Source organism: Pseudorasbora parva, chromosome 11 (assembly GCF_024679245.1).
Source record: "Pseudorasbora parva isolate DD20220531a chromosome 11, ASM2467924v1, whole genome shotgun sequence".
NCBI lineage: Eukaryota > Metazoa > Chordata > Actinopteri > Cypriniformes > Gobionidae > Pseudorasbora > Pseudorasbora parva.
Window position 1 is genome coordinate 43,288,280 of NC_090182.1, and position 26,103 is coordinate 43,314,382.

Here is a 26,103-nt window from a genome sequence, read left to right on the forward strand (position 1 = left end):
CGCATTGAAGCAGTCATTTCTGCAAAAGGATTCCCCACCAAGTGCATAACTGAACATAATTATTTGAAGGTTGACTTTTTTGTATTAAACACTTTTCTTTTATTGGTCGGACGAAATATGCTACTTTTTTGAGATAGGAATTTTGGGTTTTCATGAGCTGTATGCCAGAATCATCAGTATTAAAACAATAAAAGACCTGAAATATTTCAGTTTGTGTGCAATGAATCTAAAATATATGAAAGTTTAATTTTTATCATTACGTTATGGAAAATAATGAACTTTATCACAATATGCTAATTTTTTGAGAAGGACCTGTATATTGGGACTGTGGTTTCCCTTTGGTAATTTCACTAGTCTAAGAAAATGAGTAATAAAACTCAAAAGTGGGGCTAAAACAACAAGAACATGATTTTCTAGTCTGGTCTTTAACTACGTGTCAGGAAAGGCCAGTGTTTTCTTTCAGAAAAGATAAAGCTTAATGAACTTCAGCAAAAAAAGTTTTTCTTTTTTCGATGTTTGCCCATTTCTAGGAAGAAACACTCGGTTCAAAAGCTGTCCTGCAGAACTTCAGGAGGATGGACAATTTCTTCAACCATTGGAAAGGCACCATAAAGATAATCCACATTTTGCACTACATACATTCATAGATTTTTTTTTGTATGGTAGGCTTTAGTTGTAGAAAAAAAGCGGTGTAAGGAAATTAAGCTGTGGTCTCATTTTAGTTCCTCTCCACCCCTGACATGTATATATGAGAACATCTGACCATTATCTCTAAATAGTGCTGGTTTAATTTGCCCCCAAAGCAGAAGCACACTAATGTGTCTATAGAATAGGACATATAACAAATTTATCAGGAAAAATGGGTTGCAATTTATCAAGAGTTTAGGGCATTTAAATTTAAACCCAATGTACAATGTCATTAGCGGACATTCACTCATATTACGCAGTTTGACTAAAACTCTGGGTAAGACTGATTAATTACGTTAAACAATGGGGGCAATCATACACTCATTTCACAGGACACAAATTAAACAAAAATGAAATATTAAAAACAGCCAGGCGGAGTATGAGGAATGCTGAAAGTTTAATAAAAGAAAGGGAAAAACAAAAACAGTAATAGTAGCAATAAAGCATAAAAATATATGAAACTTCACCTCTAAATTGCTATGACCGAACAGCTAGGAATTACTTATGAATGCACCAGCTTTCATTACTACATTAAAAGACGCAATACCTCAGTCTAATCATTTTTTAGAAAATGTTTTTTTTTAACATACTTAACAAAATAGCTGAACTCAAGAAAACGCAAACACAGGGTCATGATGATCATATTAACAGATGTTCCAGTGTCAATGGTTCATTTCTTTGATCCGTTATTCTGTGCTTTGGCTTTCTCCTTTTCCAAATGTTTCTGTTAAGAAATAAGGAACATTAGTTTTAAAAACAATAGAACAACAACAAAAAAGTTAATGTAATAATGCTAATATAAATAATAAAAAAAAGTTCTAAGTGAATATGCCCCGATATACAACACAAACCTGGGGCTGTATGTATAAATCTGCTGTGAAAAAATTATGTAACTTCATCTTATTCCTAGACATAAGATTAAGTGTGATTCATAAAGTTTCCTACGTGTTAATACTAGGTCTTTAAATTATTTAAGAGTGCTAGGGAGGTATCCTAGCCTAGCTAAGAATAACAAGACAGCAGCAGAGAGGAGGCACACATTTTCAAACAAAGATATAATGTATTGGAGTTAAACGATGACAGGGATTTAACAAAATTATAAACGTTTGATCATCAAAATATTCTTTTTGTAACTGACCTAGTAAGAAATTGTACTTCTCCCACGCTACAAATCAATGCTCTAACAGCAGTGGCACTGACCACACCAAACATACTGCATGTGGCCCAAAAAAGATGAGATTTTTTTTTTTAAATGACCCTACAAGTTTGATTAAATGTGAGAAATATTTTTATATTTATTAAAAATATTTTAAAATATGAGGTAAGAACAAAACACTAAACGTAGGCCACATCCACATAAAGCCAAAGCGTTCCCCAGCCACTCTTTTTTTTTTCTCGTTCTAAAACGTAAAAAATTGTCTAGAGAAATATCTGCGTACACACGAAACTGCTGAATCCGACACTGAAAATGATGTAGAATACATGCCAGACCGGTAATAGCGCTGTAATTCTGCCACAGAGAAACAAAAACAGAGAAGACGACTTATAGCACGCGCATGCGGTGTCTGACTAGGGCCGAGACGTGGGGTGATGACATCTTCGGTTCGCAAAATATACGGATTGGCTCTACACACGAAAACGCAAGGGTGTCGTTTTCAGATTTATCCACTCCGGGACCCAGTGAATTATATATATTTTTTAAATGCCGATTTCAGGCTCCCAAAACGCCAGATCCGTCTGGAAGAAATGCCAATAGGACACAATTATTACATATACAGATAAACACGTCTACATGTGTATGGGTCTTTAGTGAAGGTATATCTGGCAAAAAAAGCAAATGCAGCTAAACGTTTTTAGAAAAACATACATTTACTGATATTAGTTAGTTAATTTCATTGATCCTCTTGTTTTTGCACGTGTTCATCATTTCTTTGCATGACAGCCTTGCCAAAAATTATGTCCGCGCAATATGGCATGTTTCATTGTGTCGTCACAAATAAAACAATTGACTCTAACGATGCAATATGCTTGCAAAATCTTTAACACATTTTTAATAATATAGAATAATATTCTATATATACACTCTCAGACAAATCCTTTTTCACTTAGATTATTCTTAAGAGCATTTCTAAGAAGTTTTATACATATGGCCCCAGATCTCAATCCTGTTCTGACAATGTGATCAAAGACAGATGAGAGGGGGAGGTAGTCACCTTAAGTTTATCGTAGTGTGCTTGACTACTGCAGTGAATTTTCTTAGCAGTGTCCTCATTAGAGTAAAACAAGAAGCAGATTCTGCAGTAGTACCCCATCTTCACAAACTCCACACCTGAAACAGGACAAATGGGATTCATTACTGCAACTTCTTACACAATATCCATCATGACTACATTGCACAAGTGACAATGCAATCATGATAAAATATTCTCTACAGTGCATAATTTTTTATAATACATTTAAGGTTTAATTTAAAAGCATTTTATAGCAAGCCAAACTGATTTAGAGCTATATCTGTCCAAGAAGCTGAAAAATATTAATATAAAACAGAGTAAAGGTCCTTGCACACCAAGTCTGAAATTTTAGTATGCATTTTTTCATATTTGCCATCCTAAAAAATTCTTCATGCTTAGAAACCTTAAAAAGTCTGATGCGTACTAATTAATCCATTGCAAAACATTTTTGCAAAACAATACAAAATGGAGTCCTCAATCAGTAAGAATGGTTTTGTTGCCCTCTCCTTAAAAAGAGAAAAAAATATTAGGTCCAATATTGAAGATGAAGGAGAGTTCCACATCCTTATCAAAGAGATGCAGGATTATCCAGAGCGATTCAAAGTTTACTTCAGGATGTCAGTGGCTCAAGTTTGATGCTTTGCTAGCGATACTGGAGCCACACATTAAAAAGAAGACTACCAATTTCTATGAACCATTTGATCTTGAACAGAGACTGGCAGTATGTCTAAGGTACGGACACATACAACCAAACGGTTGTATTGAAAAGGTGCCCACCATTCTGGATTTTGGCATTCGATTGAACGATGGCTCTGATTGTCAAAACACCTCTCAAAATGCTTGCTACAGATGTGAAAAATGTAGCAAATCGACAGACTAAATTAGCAAATCGACAGACTAAATAAGAGGTGATGTGAAAATTTCAGACTCACACCTGAAAGTCCGCACCAAGGGTTTTGAAACATTTTATACATTCGGTTAGTTTTGGTTTGGTTTCACACTATGCGAGCGCACTAAAGAACGTACTTGCATCCAGTCGTCATCAGTTATGTGGGCTGCATCTTAATATTGATTGATTTGTTAGCGGACGTCTGACATTATTGCTATTGCATTACTATCTGCAGCACCAACTATATTGGAGGCTAGTTCAAATTCGCCAAATGAACATCCTTGTTGTGTGAACATTTTATCGGCGCTGACAGGAAAGGAGAAGACAAACCATATTTTAATTAAAAACCTTGTCTTCTCCTCTTCCCATGTCCTATGGCTAATTTTTCTTCTGTGACAGTTCTGGTAGTTCTGTCTTCTGTTGTTTGGGGTGCGCGGGAAACGCCAAACTTCCTGTGAATGGTCTGAAAGTCCGAACCATACCGACAATGCTTTTCACACTAGCCACGAAACCGAACCTTTGATAAGAACCTCTTTTTGTCTGACCAAATTTCATCTGTTTGGTCCAGACCGTTGTCCGAGGGAGGTTTCACACTGGTAATTTTGGACAAACTGAAAATTTTGAAAATCCATACCAAACTAGGTAGGTGTGAAAGGGCCCTCAGTGTGCAATGACCTAAAGCTTTGAAGCAGGCTAAACTAATAGCTTTGTTATGTCAAACTTCTTATTTCTTGGCAAAGAAAGCCATCTTACCCACTGGGACACTAGGATCATATGGCTCTAGAGCAGAATGGCTAGTTTCAGGCTTCATTTCAGACGGTGCTGTTGTATTGGTTTTCTCCTCAGTCTTCACACTCTTCTCTGATACAACAGCAGAAGAGGCAACAGTTTCTTCATCTTCTGCCTCCTGGTCAAAGAAAAGCAGTGGTTAAATCAAGTATACCTTGTTAGCAGTGAGAAAGCCAAGATCTGTTCATACCGGAATCTGATACTGGCCATATTTAAAACAATGTGAACAGCTATACGGATCTGAGCAACAAATTGGAATTAAGCACTGCAGTGTGAATGTAGCCTCCTAAAAACAACCTAATATGTCGTTTGACAAGTTGTAATCAGATATAATGCACAACGTCATAATGCAAAAATTGACAGTTCAAAACACACAAAAAAAAATCTCATAAGTTTCTCCACCAGGTTCCTCTTGGTCTGTGGTGTGCAGCGCAAACATTTGTGGCAGAGATCACTGGAGCCGCCACTGGAAACAACTTTTCATGCCTGTATACCTGTATCTGAACAACTTATTTTTTCTACTGAAGATAAAGAAGATTGAATATTCTTTTGTGTTTGGAAGAACATAAGGGTGAGTAAATGATGATAGACTTTCATATCTTATTGAATGGGAATGTTTCTTCAACACGTTTTTATAATCTTAGTCATTTTTGACGATTCTGATGACATTTAGGTAGCAGTGTTGTTTTGAAACAAACCAATGTTGCTAAAAACACAACTAAAAAGCATGCTACCCGTATCAAATTTATGATATGAACAAACATAATGAAGTGACTCACAGGTTCAGTCTCCATGTTCTGGAGCTCTGAAGTGTCTTTGCTTTGTTCCACCTCCGGCTCTTTATTTTCCTCAGGAACAGTTTCTCCTGAAACATTTAGGCTTTCCTTCTCTTCCTGACTCCCCATCTCCTTAGCTTTATCAGTGACAGGCTCATTCACTTTGATCTTCTTCACAGAAGGTTCTTCCTCTTTTTTGTCCTTACTTTTTCCAGAGGAGTTCCTCTGGGTCTCCTCCTCTCCTGAGGAGCGTTCTCTCTTGAGTGGTCGTTTATCCTCAGCCTCTGGGATTGGAGGTCTTTGTCTGTAAGATTATATTGGTCAAACATATGTCATGTAACATTCTTTTGAAAACAAAGAAAAGAAAAGTGGAAAGTCCAACTGACCCACGTTTGAGCTGCTTATATTTCCTGCTCACGTAGACAACCAGTCGTTTGCCTTCAAATTTAGGGCGATTTTCTTTGTAGGCCTCCGCCATTCTCTCAGCATCTTCCCCTCTTTCCATCTCAATGAAGCACTGAGCAAATACAAATATAATTTATTTCATCCTTGTAAATCCAATAGAAACTGCTCCATACCAACAGCCGATACCACACAGCGTGTAAGTGTATCGGTAAGTATCCATAATTTAAGTATCGTATCGAGCCCATACAGGAAAAATTGGTGCATCCCTAGTTTTTATAATTACCTCATTGCGTAATGGATTCAGAAAATATCTTCTGATGTCTCCAAATGGTTCTGCGATTTTCAGAAGTAATGCATCTGAGCCTTTGAAGGGTGGAACATTACCAATGTAGATGACTTTGCCACTCTGTAGATGTTGCACAAATATAGGTGTTAGATTTAGCTTCTTTTAGATTCAAACATTTTATTCATGGGTTTGTTTATTACATTTTTAACACCATGTTTGCATCAAGGTTATTCACATGGCAAACACAAGCTCAATATCACAATCCATAAAATATTAAAATCATTATATAATACATTTCAACTTAAAATAAGATAGAAAATCTAAAATACTTGTTAACTTGTTCCAAAATGAAAATATTTTCTAGCATAAAAATGTGTGCAACAATGTTTAACTGTCATGGAAACTTGACATGAGAGACATATAGAAGGAAATTCTCCCACCAATAGAAACCCGTGTGTTAGGAAGCCCAAGTCTTACCTGGATGGTTGCATAGGTGTGTGAATGAAAAACCTTCACAGGTTTTCCACACACAGATGGCAAGACATTTCCACTGTAGAAACTAACCATTGCTCTTGCCTCTTGTTCATTGGAGAACTCCAGAAAGGCCTAACATAGAAGACAACCACAACAGGCATATAAAAAAAGAAATCTTACACAGCCACCCCTGGGAATCTTTCTGATTTACAACTAATAAATGATAATATAGATAACCGGACAAATGGCAATAGATTAAATACAGATCGTCAATGGATAATAAACATTTATACATGCATTATTAAATGCTCTAGCATCAGAAATCTGAGTGGAAAGCTACAGTAAAATGGCCTGAACTACCAAGAACACTGAATATCTGAGAGCTGTTACCTCAGGCCTCACGTCTAAGACCAGGTGCCGCACAACTTTACCAAACGGCTTGGCAAGATTAAGGACTTCATCTAGATAACCGTAGCCACGTTTGAATCCAACAACATTCACAACTCTCAATCCCTACAATTCCAAAACACACATTAATATTTAATAGAATCAATAAAATCAACGCATAGGGTTGGGTACGGACACCCGATGCCTGACCGGAATTAGAATGCAGATTTCAGTGCCACTTAAATGCAAACGTGCTTTCGCGCTGTGGCTCAGCGTTTGTCACATCTATTCACAACTATTCAACCAAATGAGTGTCTTCAACCACATAATGTTTACTTCAGGTTTAAGACATTTAAAAGCACATAAGTACTAGCAAATAATACATTTATAGTTTGTTAAATACACACTGATACGGTTTACACATATCTGAAAATCTGAATATTTCAAATTAAAAAAGGAAAAAAATAAATAAAAGTGATATATCCGTCTTACAGCTCTATTGTGACTGTAGTTTCCTGTGAAAGCATGAGCATCACCATGGAAATAAGGTGGTGCGTTCTAAAATATTTATCCAGAGATGGCAATAGTCATATTTCTCTAAAAGAATTGCTAAAACAAAGCTGGTTTGTAGCATACCAACTTTAAAAATGTTAAATTAGGCCTACTATAGTTGGGTTAGGTTTTATTGTGAATGTTTTGTTTTTATTTATTTATATTTAAGAATACTTTAAACTTTGAATAAATTGTTCAATTTAAAGATTTATTTATCTAAAAAATCCCAATAAAAAGCTACTCTTTAAAATGTCATCCACCATCAATTTGCTATTTTTTTTTTTTAAAGCATTGGTTCAGGCACCGGTACCGATTTAATTGATTTGGCTTCGGTATTGTAAAAAACCCAAACAATACCCAACCCTACACTGGCTTTAGTTGCAAATTAAATACAATAATATTACTTGCAAATGTAATACATTTTAAAGTGGTAAAGAAATAAGTGACTTACTCCACTATCTTTGGCGCTTCCTGAAACATTCAAGATGAAATAAGACATTATTAAATGGGCTGACTTTGGGTAAACATTTTTTTTAAAGCCAATGAGCAGTGACATTGTAGTTTATCATCAACAATATGAATATAACCTTTTATTATTATTTAACCCTTGTCAGCTCAATTGAAAAGAACGATCACTGCTAAAGCCAATGACATCAAGGGCATTACCTGATGTGTATGTAGCTTTGGACTTTGAGTCTTGTCTCTCGCCATCCTCGTCCTCCGCTAGCTCATCAAGAGTAACAAACTCATCCATGTTCTCAGGAAATTCAGTTTCATTTTGACTGTCCTAGAAGCAGATACAGATAGTCAACAGATCTGCAGGTAATAGTGAACAAGCAATTTATAGGAGTAGTTAGAAGTAGCGCCAAAGAGGACAAAAGAGCACCACAAAAGTAGTCCAATCAATAGTACAGCTTCAGAAGATTTGTAATATACAGGGTATATACAGCAATCCTTAAGTTAAATTTACTACTTTTTAATACCTTTTTTACTACCTTCAGAATATTTTTTAAAACCATCACGACACTGAATTGCAAGTGTTAATCAGCGACCTTTCTATTATTTACACAGATTTTGACATATATAAGATACAAAAAAGAATAGATTTAGAATCGACAGCAGGAGGAAATCTGTTATAAGTTATCATTCAGACACAGTAAAATAGATCTCAACATTCACAAAGGTTGGTTAAGGAGAAGTATTACTGCATACACATTTGATTTACATTAATAATTGGTAATTCAGCAAATAAATGATTTAGTGTTTTTTTTTCCAACAACAAAACCTGAGCCAAATATTACATTTCTATAGCTGTGATAAGTTGTTGAATTTAACAAAATACTAAAAAACAGTGCTGTTTTTAATTTAAGTAAACTTAAAACAATGCTAACATAAACCTATAATAAATGTCATGTTTACTCCTGCCCTTCCTGTCTTAACAGTTAGGAAATATACAGAAATGTAATAAAGTAAGCAAAGTTATATGCGGTCTGCACTGCATAAACTATAAATTAAATAGTTAATCCTTATTAAAGCTACAAAAGTGATTTAGTCAAGCGCAGCGAGTCATTTTCTCTGTTCCCTTTGTTCTTTAACTTTACTGACAGGAAGCTTTATTGGCTGCTGTCCCTTTAAGAGCAGACAGACACGCGGATCTTACCGTCTATGGATCACGCCTCATTCTCTCACAACTCTTTTGGTTCATTTTAGACTTTATATAAATCGTTTAAGATTGCTCTTATGAGGATAGTCTTTGAAGATATGCCTTGAAGTAAGTCTAAAATAAACCGTAAGCCAGCCCCTTCTGTTGAGCGCGCAGTGCTCTGAGCTCTGAGATGATGCTGAACGACCGCTGAATATGACGTCAGCATCAAACATGCGTTGAGACGGAGACGAAAGATCTTTGATTATGTGCCCAGATACGCTAAAGCCCATATTTAAACGAACTAACGCGAACGCAGATAGAATTTCAATCAGAATAGGACACCTGATAGTCTGAAAAAATAATACCTAATTTGGAAAAAAATAATACCTCCTAGACCACATTTAACACTTTTAATGGCCTTAAATTTGACAATTTGGATTTATCACTTTTTAATACTTTTTAAAACCCCGCGGACACCCTGATATAGCACTTTATAGAGTATTCTTTTTTTTTCTTTTTTTTTACAAAGTATTATTTAAATGGTAGTAAACCTACACAGTGAACACTTCTAAATGGTTCATCATTTCATTTTACTGTGAAATTTCATTTCATTTCAAATTAATTTTACACTTGCAAAATCTTTGCTGAGTGGGGAAACTGCAACAACAGGAACCCAACAGCAATGGCAGCAAGAAACTAGGGCTTTGATATTTTGCATTTCTTTCCTTCACAGCAATGCGCTTTTGTTCCTCCCTAAAAGCCAAAACTTAACATCCAAATTGCTAGACCAGTGATTGTCATAAAAGTCTACTGTTGCTAAACTGCAGGACATGCTTGATAATAAATAGTTATTAAATCCGCATTAAGCCGTGTAAGAGATGACTGCTGCATGCTCTCCAAGCAGCAGTCTGTGTGCGCACTCCAGACTGGTAATGAAATTTGAGCTTCAGGTTTGCACGGTTAAATGCACAGAGAAATATGTTGAAATGACCAGCTTGGTGAGAACTCATTTAAAACAACATCAGTTGTGTTTTAATTCAGGGGTTTCAAACATACACAACGGTGTCCAATCAGTTTGATCGATTATAGAGCAAATAAACAATTTTTTTAATATTTCCTTTAAAACACACACACACACACACACACACACACACACACACACAATATACATGCATACATACATAACGTAACATACGCTAATTATACATCATATAATTAGAATATCATAAAGTTGAAATTTCAAAGGTTTATTTATTTAAATTTTTATAATTACAACTAACAAGTATGTTGGCCAATTAAGAACAGGGATACATAGAGTGGCCCGACGGAAGCCTCTCCTCAGTGCAAGACATATGAAAGCCTTCATGGAGTTTGCTAAAATAAAAAAACCCGAAGGACTGCAAGATGGTGAGAAATAAGATTCTCTGGTCTGATGAGACCAAGATAGAACTTTTTGGCCTAAATTCTAAGCAGTATGTATAGAGAAAACCAGGCACTGCTCATTATCTGTCCAATGCAGTCCCCAACAGTGAAGCATGGTGGTGGCAGCATCATGCTGTGGGGGTGTTTTTCAGCTGCAGGGACAGGACGGCTGGTTGCAATCGAGGGAAAGATGAATGCGGCCAAGTACAGGGATATCCTGGATGAAAACCTGCTCCAGAGTGCTCAAGACCTCAGACTGGGCCGAAGGTTCACCTTCCAACAAGACAATGACCCTAAGCACACAGCTAAAATAACAAAGGAGTGGCTTCACAACAACTCCATGACTGTTCTTGAATGGCCCAGCCAGAGCCCTGACTTAAAGCTAATTGAGCATCTCTGGAGACCTGAAAATGGCTGTCCACCAACGTTTACTATCCAACCTGACAGAACTAGGGAGGATCTGCTAGGAGGAATGCCAGAGGATCCCCAAATCCAGCCACGAAAAACATATTGCATCTTTCCAAAAAAAGACTCATGCCTGTTTTAGATCAAAAGGGTGCTTCTACTAAAAACTGAGCAAAGGGTCTGAATACTTAGGACCATGTGATATTTCAGTTTTTCTTTTTTAATAAATCTGCAAAAATGTCAACAATTCTGCATTTTTCTGTCAATATGGGGTGCTGTGTGTACATTAATGAGAAAAAAATGAACTTAAAATGATTTTAGCAAATGGCTGAGAGATAAAGAGTGAAACATTTAAGGGCGTCTGAATACATATCGTACCCACTGTATATATTTATTTATATTTCTTTATTTCGGCATCCAGAGTAATCAAAATTTACCATATACTGCTTCCAGTGATCTGTAATCGGAGCGCCCCTAGAAAAGATTGAGTAGTGACATTTCAGATGATTTGCTAATGTGCAAAATTTCCTACCTGCTCTTCATTGTCTTCTTCAGCACCCTCCTCTTCAGGTTGGTCATCATTCTGTTCCTCAAGATCATCAGGATGCTCCTCTGTGTTCTCCTGCTCAGTCTCAGATGCCACAGGTTCCTCAAGCTGAGTCTCTTCCTGTTTTTCACCAGGGTCTTTTTGGTTCTCTGTGGTCTCATCGCTGGAAGGATCTCTGGCTTGCTGTGCTTCAGGGTCCTCCTCATCCTCTATGTTGGTGTCATCAATATCTGGTGCTTGTTCACTGGTTTGCTCTGGATCACATGATACATCAGCATCATTTGCAGAGGGATCTTCTTCAAAACCCTCTTCGTCTCCATCACGTGCTTCCATTACATCAGCTTCATCTCCTGACCCGTGACCCAGGGCCTCTTCTTCCTCAGGCTTTGGTTCCTCTTCTTTCTCATCAGAGCTCTCTCTGGCTTTGGAAGTGGAGGACCTTTGATTCTTCGATGAAGGTTTATCACCAGTTCTACTGGTGGTGCTGCTGCTACCGCTGCTCCTACGGGTTGGTTCTTCCCTTCCTTGGTCGCCCTTTCCCGGTGGTACCCTGGAATATATGCATGTATAGCATATTTGGTTTTGTTTTCTTTCAAAAAATATCATTGGTTTCTCTGGATAGAAAAGACAACTTACGTTAGAGTCTTATACTTTGTGCAGATGTTCAGTCGAATGGATCTTCCATTGATAGTCAAAGGATTGACAGTGTAGTACTTCACCAACATCTCTGCATCCTCAGCATTGCCCATTTGAACAAATGCCTGTTTTAAAAAAAGTAGGGGGTAGAGATCAGAACTGAGAGTAGTGCCATATATCCACAACATATTTGCAATGTAAAATTAAACTAATGTAGTATTTGTTGGCTCTTTGGGTCAAAATTATGATTGAGTGTAAAAATATTATTATTGTTATTAAGATTAAAAATATTGATCAATTGGATGTATTAACCAGCCCTTCAAGAGATCCACAAAACAGAACATAATTCTAAAAATGTATGTTCTGGAAATTAAAGCATATTCTAGAAATTACAGCACATGTAACTTGCCTCATCATTTAGAAAGAGATGTTTCTCAACAGTTCCAAATCTACGAGCTATTGTGAGAAGCTCCATTTTCTTGTCACTGCCACGTGGTAAATTGGAGAAAAACACCACCTGGCTGACTCCTCTCTTCACAGGCCTAGGGTCTCTGCCCGACCTTCCACTTTTCTGCATTGATAAAAAAAGAAGCTTAATTGAACCAATTCACTTATTTAAACTCTCATATAATATATATATATATATATATATATATATATATATATATATATATATATATATATATATATATATATAAGGCATGTGCCAATATCAATTTTTCATGTTGCGATTAATTGATGAAGTTTCATCACGATATACGATATTATCGATATTGAAATAAGTTGCAAAAAAAGTGTTGCCATAGCATAACAGCTTTAAGAACAATGTTCAATACAATAATGCCCCAAAAATATATACAGCTCTGGAAAAAAAATTAAGAGAAATCAATGTTAAGTGGTCTCTTGATTTTTTTCAGAGCTGTAAAAGTACAATTTTCAAACAGATTAAAGTGCAAAAGAATTAGGCTATAAAGAACAACAGGTAGGCTAACAAATTAAAATAATATCTCATTATTTAATGCATTCACTAAGATTGAGCAACAGCTACATTTGATACAGAAAGTATAATGTTTTTGGTAATGTTAGTTAAGAAATACTGATCATTGTTAGTTTTATCTTACGTCCATTAGGCTTGGGCGGTAATACGGTAAAATGGTATACCGCGGGATCTAAAAATAGCAACGGTATCAGTTTCAATACCGTCAAACCGTCAAAAAAAACAAAAAACAGATCAACTTACATATTGCTGATCAACAATTAATTATTAAATATTTAATAAGTTGAACTAATTAAACTATTTACATATTAAATACTATTTATTTATTAAATGCCTAAATATGTGTATGCGTTGTTGTGACAGCGTGGATGAGAAAGAGAGAGAGAGAGAGAGGGGAAAAGACGGCGAGTCGGGCACTGAGTTATTATCGAAAAAGAACACAACTTCTGCAGTTTGGAAGTATTTTGGGTTTTGACGGTAAATACAGACGAGGCAATTTGCAAATTGTGCAACAAAAAGATGACCGCGAGAGATGGAAATACCTTGAACCTAAGGGCGCATATCCGAAACCACCATCCACTCACTGCTGCGTGGATGAAAAACCGAGCGCACCCTCGGACTATGCTGTAATATTGCCGAATCCTTTTGTCACACAGCTGGCAATGTAAGCAATAAGCATGAACTCCACAAAAATCAAGTGGACATGGGACTCACAAAAAAAAAAAGTCAATTGTCTGACAATTGTCTCATAACGGTAAGCATAAAACGTGCAGAGAGTTTCTCAGGGGCAGGGGCTCAAATGTAAAAAATAAAATAAAAATATAGGCCTATATATATATATATATATATGCCAAGCCAACAGTTTGTTGACGCTGTCTGAGCCTTACATCATAATGTTTTAATTATTCACGGTAATACCGTATACCGAGGTAAAATAGGGAGGAGGTTTGACGGTATCAAAATTTGGATACCGCCCAAGCCTAACGTCCATTAAAAAAGTTATTTTGATTTTGATTTTAATGTTATTAAACAGTAACTAAGAAATTAACATAGAATGATTAATTCTTTATAAGTATTTTTCATTGTCAGTTTGGTAATAATGAATTGTTAACTAATGAAGTCGTATGTCTCAAAGTTTTACTGAACAATAACAAATAATTAGAACAGTTCTAATTATTAGGGTTGTAGTCCAGATTAAAACATACAAATGTTTAAGTTTGAAAATAAATAGCCTATTAAGTCTTTAAATATTAAGTATTTGGTGCTGTGATGAACAACATTGAGATTAAAAAAACGAATGGCTGTTTTAAAAACTACACGCGTTTTGTTTGTTTGCGGGGTATCTGGGGTAATCGCTGCATTCTGCAGTTCATTAGCGCCCTCTGCTGTCACTGAGCGGCACTTCAGCAGCGCGTCTCCTTCACCGGTTCAGTCATGTGCAAACGCACGTTGGGCTTGTTTATATCTGAGCGTGTGTCCCTTTGATGCAGAATACAGCGGTGTTGAGCACTTATACGGTTGAAGGGTAAAGTATTCTTGAGTGCATTATAAAAAAAATTATAAATTGTTAATAAATTATTATTTACGATATTTTAAAGTGCCCACGATAACAATATCGTGCATATTCATTATCGTGATAAATCACATTATCGAAAATCGGCACATGTCTAATATATATATATATATATATATATATATATATATATATATATATATATATGACACACTCACCTAAAGGATTATTAGGAACACCATACTAATACTGTGTTTGACCCTCTTTCGCCTTCAGAACTGCCTTAATTCTACGTGGCATTGATTCAACAAGGTGCTGAAAGCATTCTTTAGAAATGTTGGCCCATATTGATAGGATCGCATCTTGCAGTTGATGGAGATTTGTGGGATGCACATCCAGAGTACGAAGCTCCCGTTCCACCACATCCCAAAGATGCTCTATTGGGTCGAGATCTGGTGACTGTGGGGGCCATTTTAGTTCAGTGAACTCATTGTCATGTTCAAGAAACCAATATGAAAATATTTGAGCTTTGTGACATGGTGCATTATCCTGCTGGAAGTAGCCATCAGAGGATGGGTACATGGTGGTCATAAAGTGATGAAAATGGTCAGAAACAATGCTCAGGTAGCCCGTGGCCATTTAAACGATGCCCAATTGGCACTAAGGGGCCTAAAAAAGTGTGCCAAGAAAACATCCCCCACACCATTACACCACCACCACCACCAGCCTGTACAGTGGTAACAAGGCATGATGGAGCCATGTTCTCATTCTGTTTACGCCAAATTCTGACCCTACCATCTGAATGTCTCAACAGTAATCAAGACTCTTCAGACCAGGCAACATTTTCTAGTCTTCAACTGTCCAATTTTGGTGAGCTTATGCAAATTGTAGCCTATTTTTCCTATTTGTAGTGGAGATAAGTGGTACCCGGTGGGGTCTTCTGCTGTTGTAGCCCATCCACCTTAAGGTTGTGCCTGTTGTGGCTTCACAAATGCTTTGCTGCATACCTCGGTTGTAACGAGTGGTTATTTCAGTTAGGGCTGGGCGATATGGAGCAAAAAATATATCTCGATATACGATATATATCTCGATATCTTTACAGGAAAAATAACCCCCTAAAAACTACAGCAAAAACAAATATGCCAAATACCACAAATTCTTTTTTTTATTATTGAAGTGCAAAGAGGTAGTCAGTTCATGTAGGAACAAATTGCTTTTGCAACATAAAAAAAACTCCCTGATTACATAAATAATAATAATTTAACTGTAAAAGAAAATAAATAATATTTCCTTCTTTTCATTTATTTCATGCTTTCAAAAGATGAATCAAAGACTCCCTTTTTACACTTAAAGTAAACAGTAAGCATTTTGCAGAAAGATGGGGGCATGACTGAGATATAAATAAACTGATTTTGTATCAAAGTTCAAACAGTGATGTTTGTCATGAGTTTGACAAAATTCAAACTCATCATGCAGGCTATACATGAGCTGAATTTCACTTCTTTTCCAGTTACAGAAAGAAATATGAATGTCAGAAGGTAGGCTATATGATAATATGATACAGTACAACTGACAGAAGAGCACTGTGTCTCAGGACACCCGGGATGTCGCGTTTTTCCCTCTTGGTTAAAACATGAATAGACCTATTCATCATAATCCCGTGATAAAGCTGACAAAATAATAATAGTAATGATATTGCAATACTTTATAAATGTTTTCAAATGATTTGCGATCATTTTGACATTTTAACCGAAAACTATGCGATCAGTTAGACACAGATCATAAACTGGCATGATTGCGACCGCGTCTCGCACCAATAGTGTCAATCACCTGACTGTGGGTGAAACTTGCGCTTTGAACTATGATGAACATTAATATTTCTTTATGAATTTTAGCAAGCAGTTGTGTTAGAAGGAAAACATGGTCTCTAAACTGAGTCCCGAACAACGCGCGCGCTTGTCAACATGATAACTAATCCTCACCTGGTTGTGGAAGCAGCCGTGTTCAATGAGACGACACGCGAGGGGAGGGGGAACAAAAGCAAGAGGCGGGAGGCGCGCGAGCGGGAGCGAGCACAGCACAGAGAAGGCAAAACAAGCAAAGTGGCTGAATCAGAATTAAATATAAACAATATATCGATATATACGATATGTCCAAATCCATATCGAGTTGAAAAAATATCTCGATATATTTTAAATATCGAGATATCGCCCACCCCTAATTTCAGTCAAAGTTGCTCTTCTATCAGCTTGAATCAGTCGGCCCATTCTCCTCTGACCGCTGGCATCAACAAGGCCTTTTCGCCCACAGGACTGCCACATACTGGATGTTTTTCCATTTTTACGCCATTCTTTGCAAACACTAGAAATGGTTGTGTGTGAAAATCCCAGTAACTGAGCAGACTGTGAAATACTCAGACCGGCCCGTCTGGCACCAACAACCATGCCACGCTCAAAATGGCTTAAATCACCTTTCTTTCCCATTCTGACATTCAGTTTGAAGTTCAGGAGATTGTCTTGACCAGGACCACACTCCTAAATGCATTGAAGCAACTGCCATGTGATTGGTTGATAAGATAATTGCATTAATGAGAAATTGAACAGGTGTTCCTAATAATCCTTTAGGTGCGTGTGCATTATATATATATATATATATATATATATATATATATATATATATATATATATAATGTGTGTGTGTAAAAAAAATTCTACCTCAATTGCCATCAGTTCCTTTGACAAATAAATGTGTATTTCTTTCCCAAGCAAAATGGCTGGTTTACGTTGGTAATAATTAGCCATGGCCAAAGCTTCCTCATGAGTCTGCAGCTCCAGAAAAGCCTTTGAAAGAATGAAAAATGTTTTTACTCAGAATATATACCATGGGCATTTGTATTTCAAATTTAGTTTAAAAAAAAAAAACTGCTTGAATAACTGCTCACACGTGCAGACACTACCTTGTTCTTCAGTATTAGATGCTCACAGATGGTGCCAAAGGGTTTTGCCAAGGCAAAAAGGCTGTTTGTTGACATCGGTTTCCTTTCATATTTTGCCACGACCACCCTACTTCTTATCTAAAATAAAAATATTCATGAGTTAAAACAAGAAACATCCATCCACTCACAAATATGATCCCATAGTTAAAAGGACATCCTGATTATATAAAAAATTACCAATTTTAATTGCAGGTGCCAGTTTGAATAAAAACATAACTTTCAGTGCATTATTACCTTGGGTGCTGCTGAATATGATGCCATTTTACTTGTCATTCCCACACCGGAATCAGAGCCTAAAAAAGTTGTTTAAAAATAATGTGACTGATTTAAATAAGTAGCTTCACAAAAAAAAAAAAAAAACTGGAAAACAACAGTACTACTGTTTACAAAGTTTTTCAGTTATAAAAAAAGGAATACAATTTCAGCTGTAAAGCAGCTATAAGAAAAAAAAAAAAAAAAGACTAGTGTCATTATTCAACTCAATTTAGTTCTAGGTTAAACCACATTTAACCAAAAGACTGATCAAGCCACAGAATGCTCGAAACAAGACAGTTCAGCAGTTTCATGAAAGTGGATTACAGATTCGACAAGATCAACAAAAAACAGGAGACAAGACTACATCCGCTCAAAGATGTATTACCCCAGCTAGAGCTCATCCCTGTTCTCTGTAGACCACCACCAATTGGAGCTGCTCCCAGCAATCCATCCGAACGACTTTTTGTGTCCAGGGAAAGGGATGTCGACCTGTGAGGAATTCATTTTAATGTGCTTTTCTATTCAGATGCTTGTAAAAAGCAGGATTAAATTTCAATGAAAGCAGTGTTTAAAAAAAAAACTAGTAACATACATGCGACTAGAGGGCATTTGAGGATCCCAGTCTGGGTACCTATAAAACAACAGGAAAGAGTTTTCAGTTGCTTTTAAATTACAGACATCTAAATGCAACTTGAACGAAAAATTATATTTCTGCAAGACTGCAACAGCACAAATTAGCAACCATGTCTAGAGATCCTACATAGTAAATGTTTAATGCACTAGGATTTAAGAAGTTTTAAAAACTTACTTTAGTTACATTATATCAAATAAGGCATAATCTTTATTTTTGCTTTTCAACTGAACCTTTGTATTAGAAATTAGATTAAATAACACTGCATTTAAACACCTGAATGGTTAATTAAAGAATTGATTAATTAACTTAATGGACGTGTTCCACATTTCTTGGTCTTCAGAAGCGGAAGTTGTCATAGTTATGTAAACTTATAGTGGTGAATGGCAGATGACAGCAATTCAAATCTTTGTATTCCCATTTGTTCCAATAGCAAAATATAAAAATCCATGAAAGCATTAACACAACTTTCCAAATGAGGGGAAAAAACTGAGATGATATGCAATATTATATAAAATACTTTAGTAGTTGTATTAGACACACCAATCACAGCATTAATACATTTTTTGTAATTTACTGCTAAGCAATATAAAACAAAGCACAGCATTATGACACTGTACTTTTTTCTTTACAAGAAAATATGAAATACTTTTCATTTGCAATGTGAAAAGGGTCCATTAAACTACTATGAATTCTGAGGGTTGAACTTTGATTGTTTAATGGGGATACTCTGGATTTCTTTTAAATTTCTTTTAAAGGGGTTGACTATCAGAGGGTTATCAACATCTGCATGAACAGTTCATCAGCGTTCACAAAGCACAAACTTACATTTGCAGGAGTTGTTTGCGGTTTTCTGAGTGACGAATCCCGGTCGTGTGTTGAGTCCATTCCTTTACAAACACAGGGAAGGGTGAAAAAATATCCATAACATTTATTAAAAAAGGCCTGTATGTAACAGGTCTTAGCTGTTAAATCTAAAATAATTCAAAGCCTTGACATAATGGATCAGCGCTAATCTGACAAGCTACCCTTCCTGGCTATGAATGTAATCTACAAATGAGTACAGTAATGTTTTTAAAATGAGTTCTAGATACTAACGTTCCTAACTGAAACCAAGAATAAAGAATAAGTCAGAAATACAGTTAACAAGTGTATACTACAGGTGTCCAATGGGATTTAGGGCCATTTTCTCTTACACAAATTTGATACTGAGCAAAATGGACTGATTTAAAATGGACAAATGATGTTTAAATAGGGTCTTCTGAACAAGTAGGACTCAAGAAGAGGAAGTGTGTGTGTGCAGGAGGCAAGCAGCATGAATTACTCACCATGACAGAGTGAACATCAAAATCACAAAGGGAGCACATATGGGGAAACATGAGGGGCATGACTCCCAAGAAATCCTGCACTTTTCTCTGAGACGGGGAGCCCATTCTTCTCTGCATGAACATGTCGTCAGATGCTGAAGATGTTGACATGCCAAGACTGCGGTAGGAGTCACGGGAAAGCTCAGAATATTGACGGTCTCTGCCGCTACCGCTCCTGTAATCTAACATGTCGTACCCTCGACCAGATGTTTCTTGCATGGAAGTATAACCGAAGTCACCTTGTGAGCGGCTTTGAGCCTGCCCACTAGAACGGTCCAATCTTCCGCCCTGCACGTCGCCCCAATCGTCTCGGCCGCCTCTGTATGAAGTCTCCGAAGAAAGTGAAGGCAGATCGCCGGAAATGCGGCGGCCGGATTCCATCTTGCGGTTCTTAAGTTGCATGATAAGATGGGGCAAGGTCTCCACACTGATGTTCTCCTCTGGAACCTGCGCCAGTGCGTCCAGATCAGTTGGTGACAGACCTAGGCTGGCGAACAGTTTCATGGTATTGCTAATGTGGCTGCCCGCTCGGCGGTGGAGATGAGAGTCGTGGTCTTTTCCCTCTCCTCCACCCAGACCAGACATGCCACTATGTGACTGGGAAGACGAGCTGTAGGGGTCCGAGTGAGTCTCACCCATACTAAAGTTCAAAGTCTCAGCAGCAGCCAAAAGCCCACGGCCAACAGCAAAGCCTTTCTGAGCATCAGCACCGGTCAATTTCTGGGACATGGTTTTGAAATGATGGCACTTTGGATGACTGGAAAAAGAGGAACAAAGCGAATCAAAAAGTCCCCAGAAAAACAATCCGTCAATTTAAGCCTGGACCGAGAAAAGAAGCTCCTCCCGAATGAAACAGGTCTGCAGAAACACAATGGAGCAATGATTTCTAGCATGCTCTCGAAATGGTTAGCAGTGGCATTGGAAAGCAAGACAGTGAGCTCCACAAATCCATACAATGCAAGTAACAGAAGTCAAAATTATTTACAATGACAGAGGTACAAATGGACAAATTGGTACACTGACCAAATAGACCATAAAATGAAGATTTACAAGTACCACGGCGAGCAATAAGTATAATTTAATGGAATGGGAAGGTTCAATAGAGCTTTGAAGGGGGAAAAAAAGAGACTGAACAAAATTTAGATCCTTAAACGTGTATTGGAAAGACAGGGAAAGGATTGCAGTTTCTTGGTCAGGAGAGAACCAAAGAGAGAGAGTTTTTATGCCTTTAAGTTGTACTGTACCAAAAATTACAAAACTGAAATCAATTAACCAAAAAATTTACCAACATTAAGCTAATCAACTTTAACTCTTAACTGCAAAAATAATTTGGCAAAGACGTCTTGACTACAGACAAGCCAATAGTCAGGCTCAAGAGAAACGCACAAGGGAACAAAGAGCACAGGGTTAACTGAACAAGATTTGTATCTTCATCCAAAGAAAATGTACATTTTACACACAGTAACTAAGACTTGAATCTGGGGTGGTCATATGGAAAACACTACAAAAATTGTCAAAAATAGAAAAAAATATAGATATAATGGTCTCACTAGACAAGGTACTTTTAAAAAAATTTTTTTTTACAAATTTATTCAGAAGGAAACAATCGTTGTGAAAGATGTCCTCGCCGTCTTTGGATAATATTGTTTTGGGAAAGCTGAAATGACATTAAGAAAAGTGTGTAACAGGCTAGCACGCAGCCAAAACAAACAGAAAAAAGACAGACTAAAAAAAACAAAAAATTCACAATTTAAAATGGAGAAAGCATACATTTCAATAACTTGCAGTTTGCACAATATTGGGGAAAAATATAATTAAAAACACTAAATTATTAAGAACAGCATTTAAAGCTGCAGTCCATAACTTTTTTTTTGGTTAAAATGATCCAAAATCAAATGGATCAAGTATATAACGAGACAGTGTTTAAAACTATATCCTTACTTTAGCCAGATTCACAGTTATAATGTGTTATAATTTAAGTGGTAAAATTCGAGCATGTCTGTGTCATTACGTCACGTCTGCATTAGGGATGTGACAGTGAGCGCATTTTCCTACCGGTTAATAAGCGTGTGACGACACCGGTAATATGGGGATCACCGACTGGGCTTTTAAATCACTAATTCTATCTAACCCAAAGTAACACACACGGCCACTCAGGCATTAGTAATTGAGCGGAGCGGAGCAAAGCAAGTGGATTCAATTAATTCCTTAAAGTTAAGCTTCCATAGGCATGAACTGAAAATGTGCCCGAGCGCACACACCGTGAATGACAGTTCGTCAGTAAATGCGCGATCTGCGTCTGTACACATTTTAATTTCGGTTTTGACTTGGCGCCAATTCGGGGGTTGCTTGAATTTTGGGTTCATTAGCCTATTCTTAAAAACACAACAGCAACACAGTACAATGACAAACTCACTTGAATAGGCACTTTTACATTTCGCTTTGAAACCAAATCTTCAGCGTTCAACTTGCTTGTCTGTTTGCTCTTAACTTTCTGATCTGATTCCTGCAGCGTTTGTGCTACGACACTCGTTTGGATCATGCTTTATTAAGCAGACATGTCCAGCTTTACTAGTATTGTCTGTTCTCTAACTGAACTAAATTATTTTATTACTCTATAAAAAAATCTAAACGACAGTGGGGGTGGTGCTACGGCGTGCAAGTGATGTAACCGGTGTTGAGTCTGAACAACTGTAACACTGACTATCGCAGCAAGCCTAGTCTGTATGACTGTGCGTTCACACCGCCGGTGGCGAGAGCGGCAAGCTGGCCGGAAGTCATTCATTTTCAATGGGAGCCGGGCGGCGAGCTCCGGCAAGAGCGGCGCGTCTTGGACGATTTGGGCGTCGAGGAGAGTTGAAATCAGCTCAACTTTATGGTAATGAGCTATGACGCGGTTCGGCGGCAACAGGCGCCAACCAGTCAGAATGTAGAAGTGCTCCGCTTGAGAGAAATCCAGAGAACGCAGGCCTGTAAACGTTGGTTCCGACCACATTAGTTCCCAAGCAATTTGTAGGAGAGGTTGATCATTGCTGTGCGGGTTTCCCTATCATTTATGACAAGATCATTCATAGTGATGTGTAATTTGTTAAGAAGTCGCGCAACACTATTTTATAGGCGCTAGAACGCTCGTTGTTCAGCGGGTGTGCAATTAATTCTTACTTTCACATTTAAATGATTTCATGAAGTTAATTTATACCCTACTTGTGGTTAGTATATCCATCAACATGCTTGTTTGATTTGCGGCCTCTTTAAATACAGTTTAAAAAAAGAAAAAACATTCGATCTACGTCAGAGCGGCAGCATGTCCAGGAGCTTTCTACAGCGTCGTTGTCAGGGCAGCAAGAGCGAATTTTGACACTCTCGCCGGCGGCGGTGTGAACGCACGGTGAGGATTCCAGCTAGTAGTAGAAGTAACGCATGTGAGGATGCTGCAGTTGTGAAACATTTATAGCCTTTTCTCACAGCAGCTGGAATAATTATACTTATTTTGATGGCGGATTGTAATCCAGAAAGGACCAATCGACAATAATCAGTGAAAACTGGAGATCCAGCCGTACTCAAAAGCAAAAGATTACTGTACAGAGCTTGAAATTTACAGCTAGCGCTAATACACTAAATACACGCAGTTGAGAACAAAGTTCTCAAAGTTCTAACAACTTGAGAACAAAGTATAACAATAATAATAAAAATAATAAGCACGGTTTGATGTGATATGAGTGTGATCGTAAAGTTTAATCACCGTTGGTAGATTTATTGTAATGCTTTCCCCCCGCTCAGTTGTTCAGAACAAAAGTGGAAGACATGTTACTTGTTCAGATGACATTTTCCAGTGAAAATTCTTCTTTTAATCGTACTCCAAGATGCAGAATCTGTGATTCTGAAGTACAGTATCCACACCAGTGCAGTGACTGAATGACAGCCGGACAGACTCCTCAAAACGTCCAATTCATCCGCGCTGTTGCACAACCCACAAAAAGATGATAATTCCGCAAATAACTGCAATTTCAGGTTTCAAACAGAGATGGCGACAAAGAGGCAAAACTTACAGACTGCAGCTTTAACATGCCTTTTAAAACGAACTTAGAACTCACTAGTCCAAAATGCAATGTTTAATAGAAACAATTTGATTTTTTTTTACTACAAATAAAAAGCAATATAGTTCCAGCCATATATCAGTGCACGGCACCCACTGGAGATTGTAATTTTTGTTGTATAACAATGACTATCTTTGAGTTGAAGAACATCAAATACAGTTACTTTATTTTTTTTAAAACTCTAAAAGGAAAAACGCTTCTTGAACCAAGGCTGCTGAAAAATAAACGTGTGAGTGTAAAAAGTTCATTGTACAAGTGAGTCTGCATGTAGTCTCAGTCGTCAAGCCAAAAGACAGTTGGCTAAACTTCAGACACAAAAAGGGAAACACTTTGGGAGTTTCTATGTCATCATCTGATTGGTTGAATTCTACAGGATTTCCAGGAGATGCTCTTTAATGGTCTGCCTGGAAACAAAGCCAACGTGACGCCAAAAGAAAGAAGAAACCCTTCATGTTTACAACAGTGACAATGAGTGCTTATCAGGATCAGCTAAACGCTGGATTTTCAAAAGTACGTGAAGTTGACAGCATACACCCTTTAAAAGACACCCAAGAGTTTTGGAGGCACTTAGTTGAAAAGAAAAGAGATATTTTAACTTGTTTGCCAATGGGATATGGGAAGAGTATTATTTTCCAAGCCTGATTTGAAATTCTCAGAACAAAGTCTCCAGACGTCTCCAGCCAACTTGGTCATTTTGCAAACAGGAATCTTGATGAGCCGTTTGTGCAGTAAATTTACAGAACGTTCTTGAATGAATGATTTATTGGTTGCAAGCAGGGCTTTTATTGTATGACCATAAACTTTACATTTTCACAAGCTGGTTTTAAAGCATTATGAGCAGAAACGAAAAACAAATTGATGACAAGACCAGCAAGGATGGTGGAAGAGTATAAACACTATGATGCAAGGCATTACAGTAACTACAGCAGATATGATTTGAATGTTTTGGAGAGTTTGGTTTTAGGAGTTCTCTGTATGTTGGAATATGTACTTATGTAAAGATAGCTCTCTCTTATGTAAAGATAGTGTGTTTGTGTGTACATATGTATAAAAATGGTCAATAACTGCAGAAGGAACTATAACTTTGTTAGATTTTTTGCATAAGGAAAATACAGGGGATCTTGAGATTTGAACCTTGTTCAATACATCTGTAACTCTATAGTTGTCCAATCCAAAAACGCAATAACAAATATCAATCGAAATATACATAAAGTATGTTTTAGTTTACCATAAAAAACATATTTGCATGTTTTATGGCATAACTTTACCGAGCAATTAAGTGAGATTGAAATTATATGCATTAGTGAAGAAAATATATCGGTTAAGAGCAAGTCAGAGCTAACAACAAGCAGAAATATGAATTGAACACACTTCAAAAACAATTATAGACATGGCAATACTATCCAGGTTTAGTGCAGACGACAGAAATGCAGTTAACGTATTGGACAGGAAGCTTTACTAAAACTACGGTTTTTAAAGCTTTAAATAAATGTAAGTGTCCGATGAGAGTGAATCAGAGGTTAACCGATGCTACGATAACGTTCATCATCTCACCGAAGGACAATACGCTTACATTAATCTCAAATTAATAATAGTTTATAAAGCGAACATTTATTTAAATCCAAGAAAACAGCCGCGTAAAATGCAACGCATGGCCGAAGTTCGATGATAAAAACTAATGAGAAAAGGCCGCGGAACTAATGTGTACAACAAGGCCTCAACAGCAGCCGTTATCTAATACGTACAATTCTGCAGCTTGGGTTTATTATAGTTTGTACTTAAAACAAGAGATATAACATGGTATCTTTATCGAGTGCAATGAGCTGCTACTTACATGTTTCTTCGTTCTTGCCCAACCTTCAGGTTGAAATCCTTTACGCCGCACGAAGTGAAACCTGACCAGCCGCTCGGCCAACAGCGACAACGTCGAGGAGGAAACGACTACGAAACAGCATTTCACTTCCGAGTTAAATTTCAAAACAAAAGCACAAACAATAGCATACTCCTGGGACCCAGGCGCGGACTTTTATTATATTTTAGTGAATTTCTCTAATAACATCTGGATGTCTCGTTGAGGGCTTTTTAGAGATACCAAATGTTTGGAAGTTTCGCAATGA

At 37.2% G+C, this 26,103-nt stretch overlaps 1 protein-coding gene across 2 annotated transcripts; it reads right to left on the reverse strand.

The window, feature by feature from the left end:
- Nucleotides 1-1,065: 1,065 nt before the first annotated feature.
- On the reverse strand, nt 1,066-25,928 carry matr3l1.2 (matrin 3-like 1.2). 2 transcript variants are annotated; one of them, XM_067458040.1, is made up of 21 exons: nt 25,821-25,928; nt 19,851-20,747; nt 19,351-19,412; nt 18,484-18,522; nt 18,277-18,380; nt 17,871-17,929; nt 17,598-17,714; nt 17,356-17,481; nt 12,541-12,702; nt 12,132-12,256; nt 11,481-12,045; nt 8,143-8,263; nt 7,928-7,947; nt 6,928-7,050; nt 6,541-6,669; nt 6,061-6,183; nt 5,759-5,889; nt 5,376-5,676; nt 4,561-4,714; nt 2,901-3,016; nt 1,066-1,411 (listed from the first exon to the last, which is right to left on the reverse strand). In XM_067458040.1, the coding sequence occupies exons 2-21, from the start codon at nt 20,616-20,618 to the stop codon at nt 1,358-1,360; spliced, it is 3,399 nt and encodes a 1,132-aa protein (XP_067314141.1). In that variant the 5' UTR covers nt 20,619-20,747; nt 25,821-25,928; the 3' UTR covers nt 1,066-1,357. The 2 variants fall into 2 exon arrangements, with proteins under 2 accessions (XP_067314141.1, XP_067314142.1); XM_067458041.1 differs by having other exon boundaries at nt 19,851-20,646; nt 25,821-25,903.
- Between the last annotated feature and the right edge of the window lie 175 nt (nt 25,929-26,103).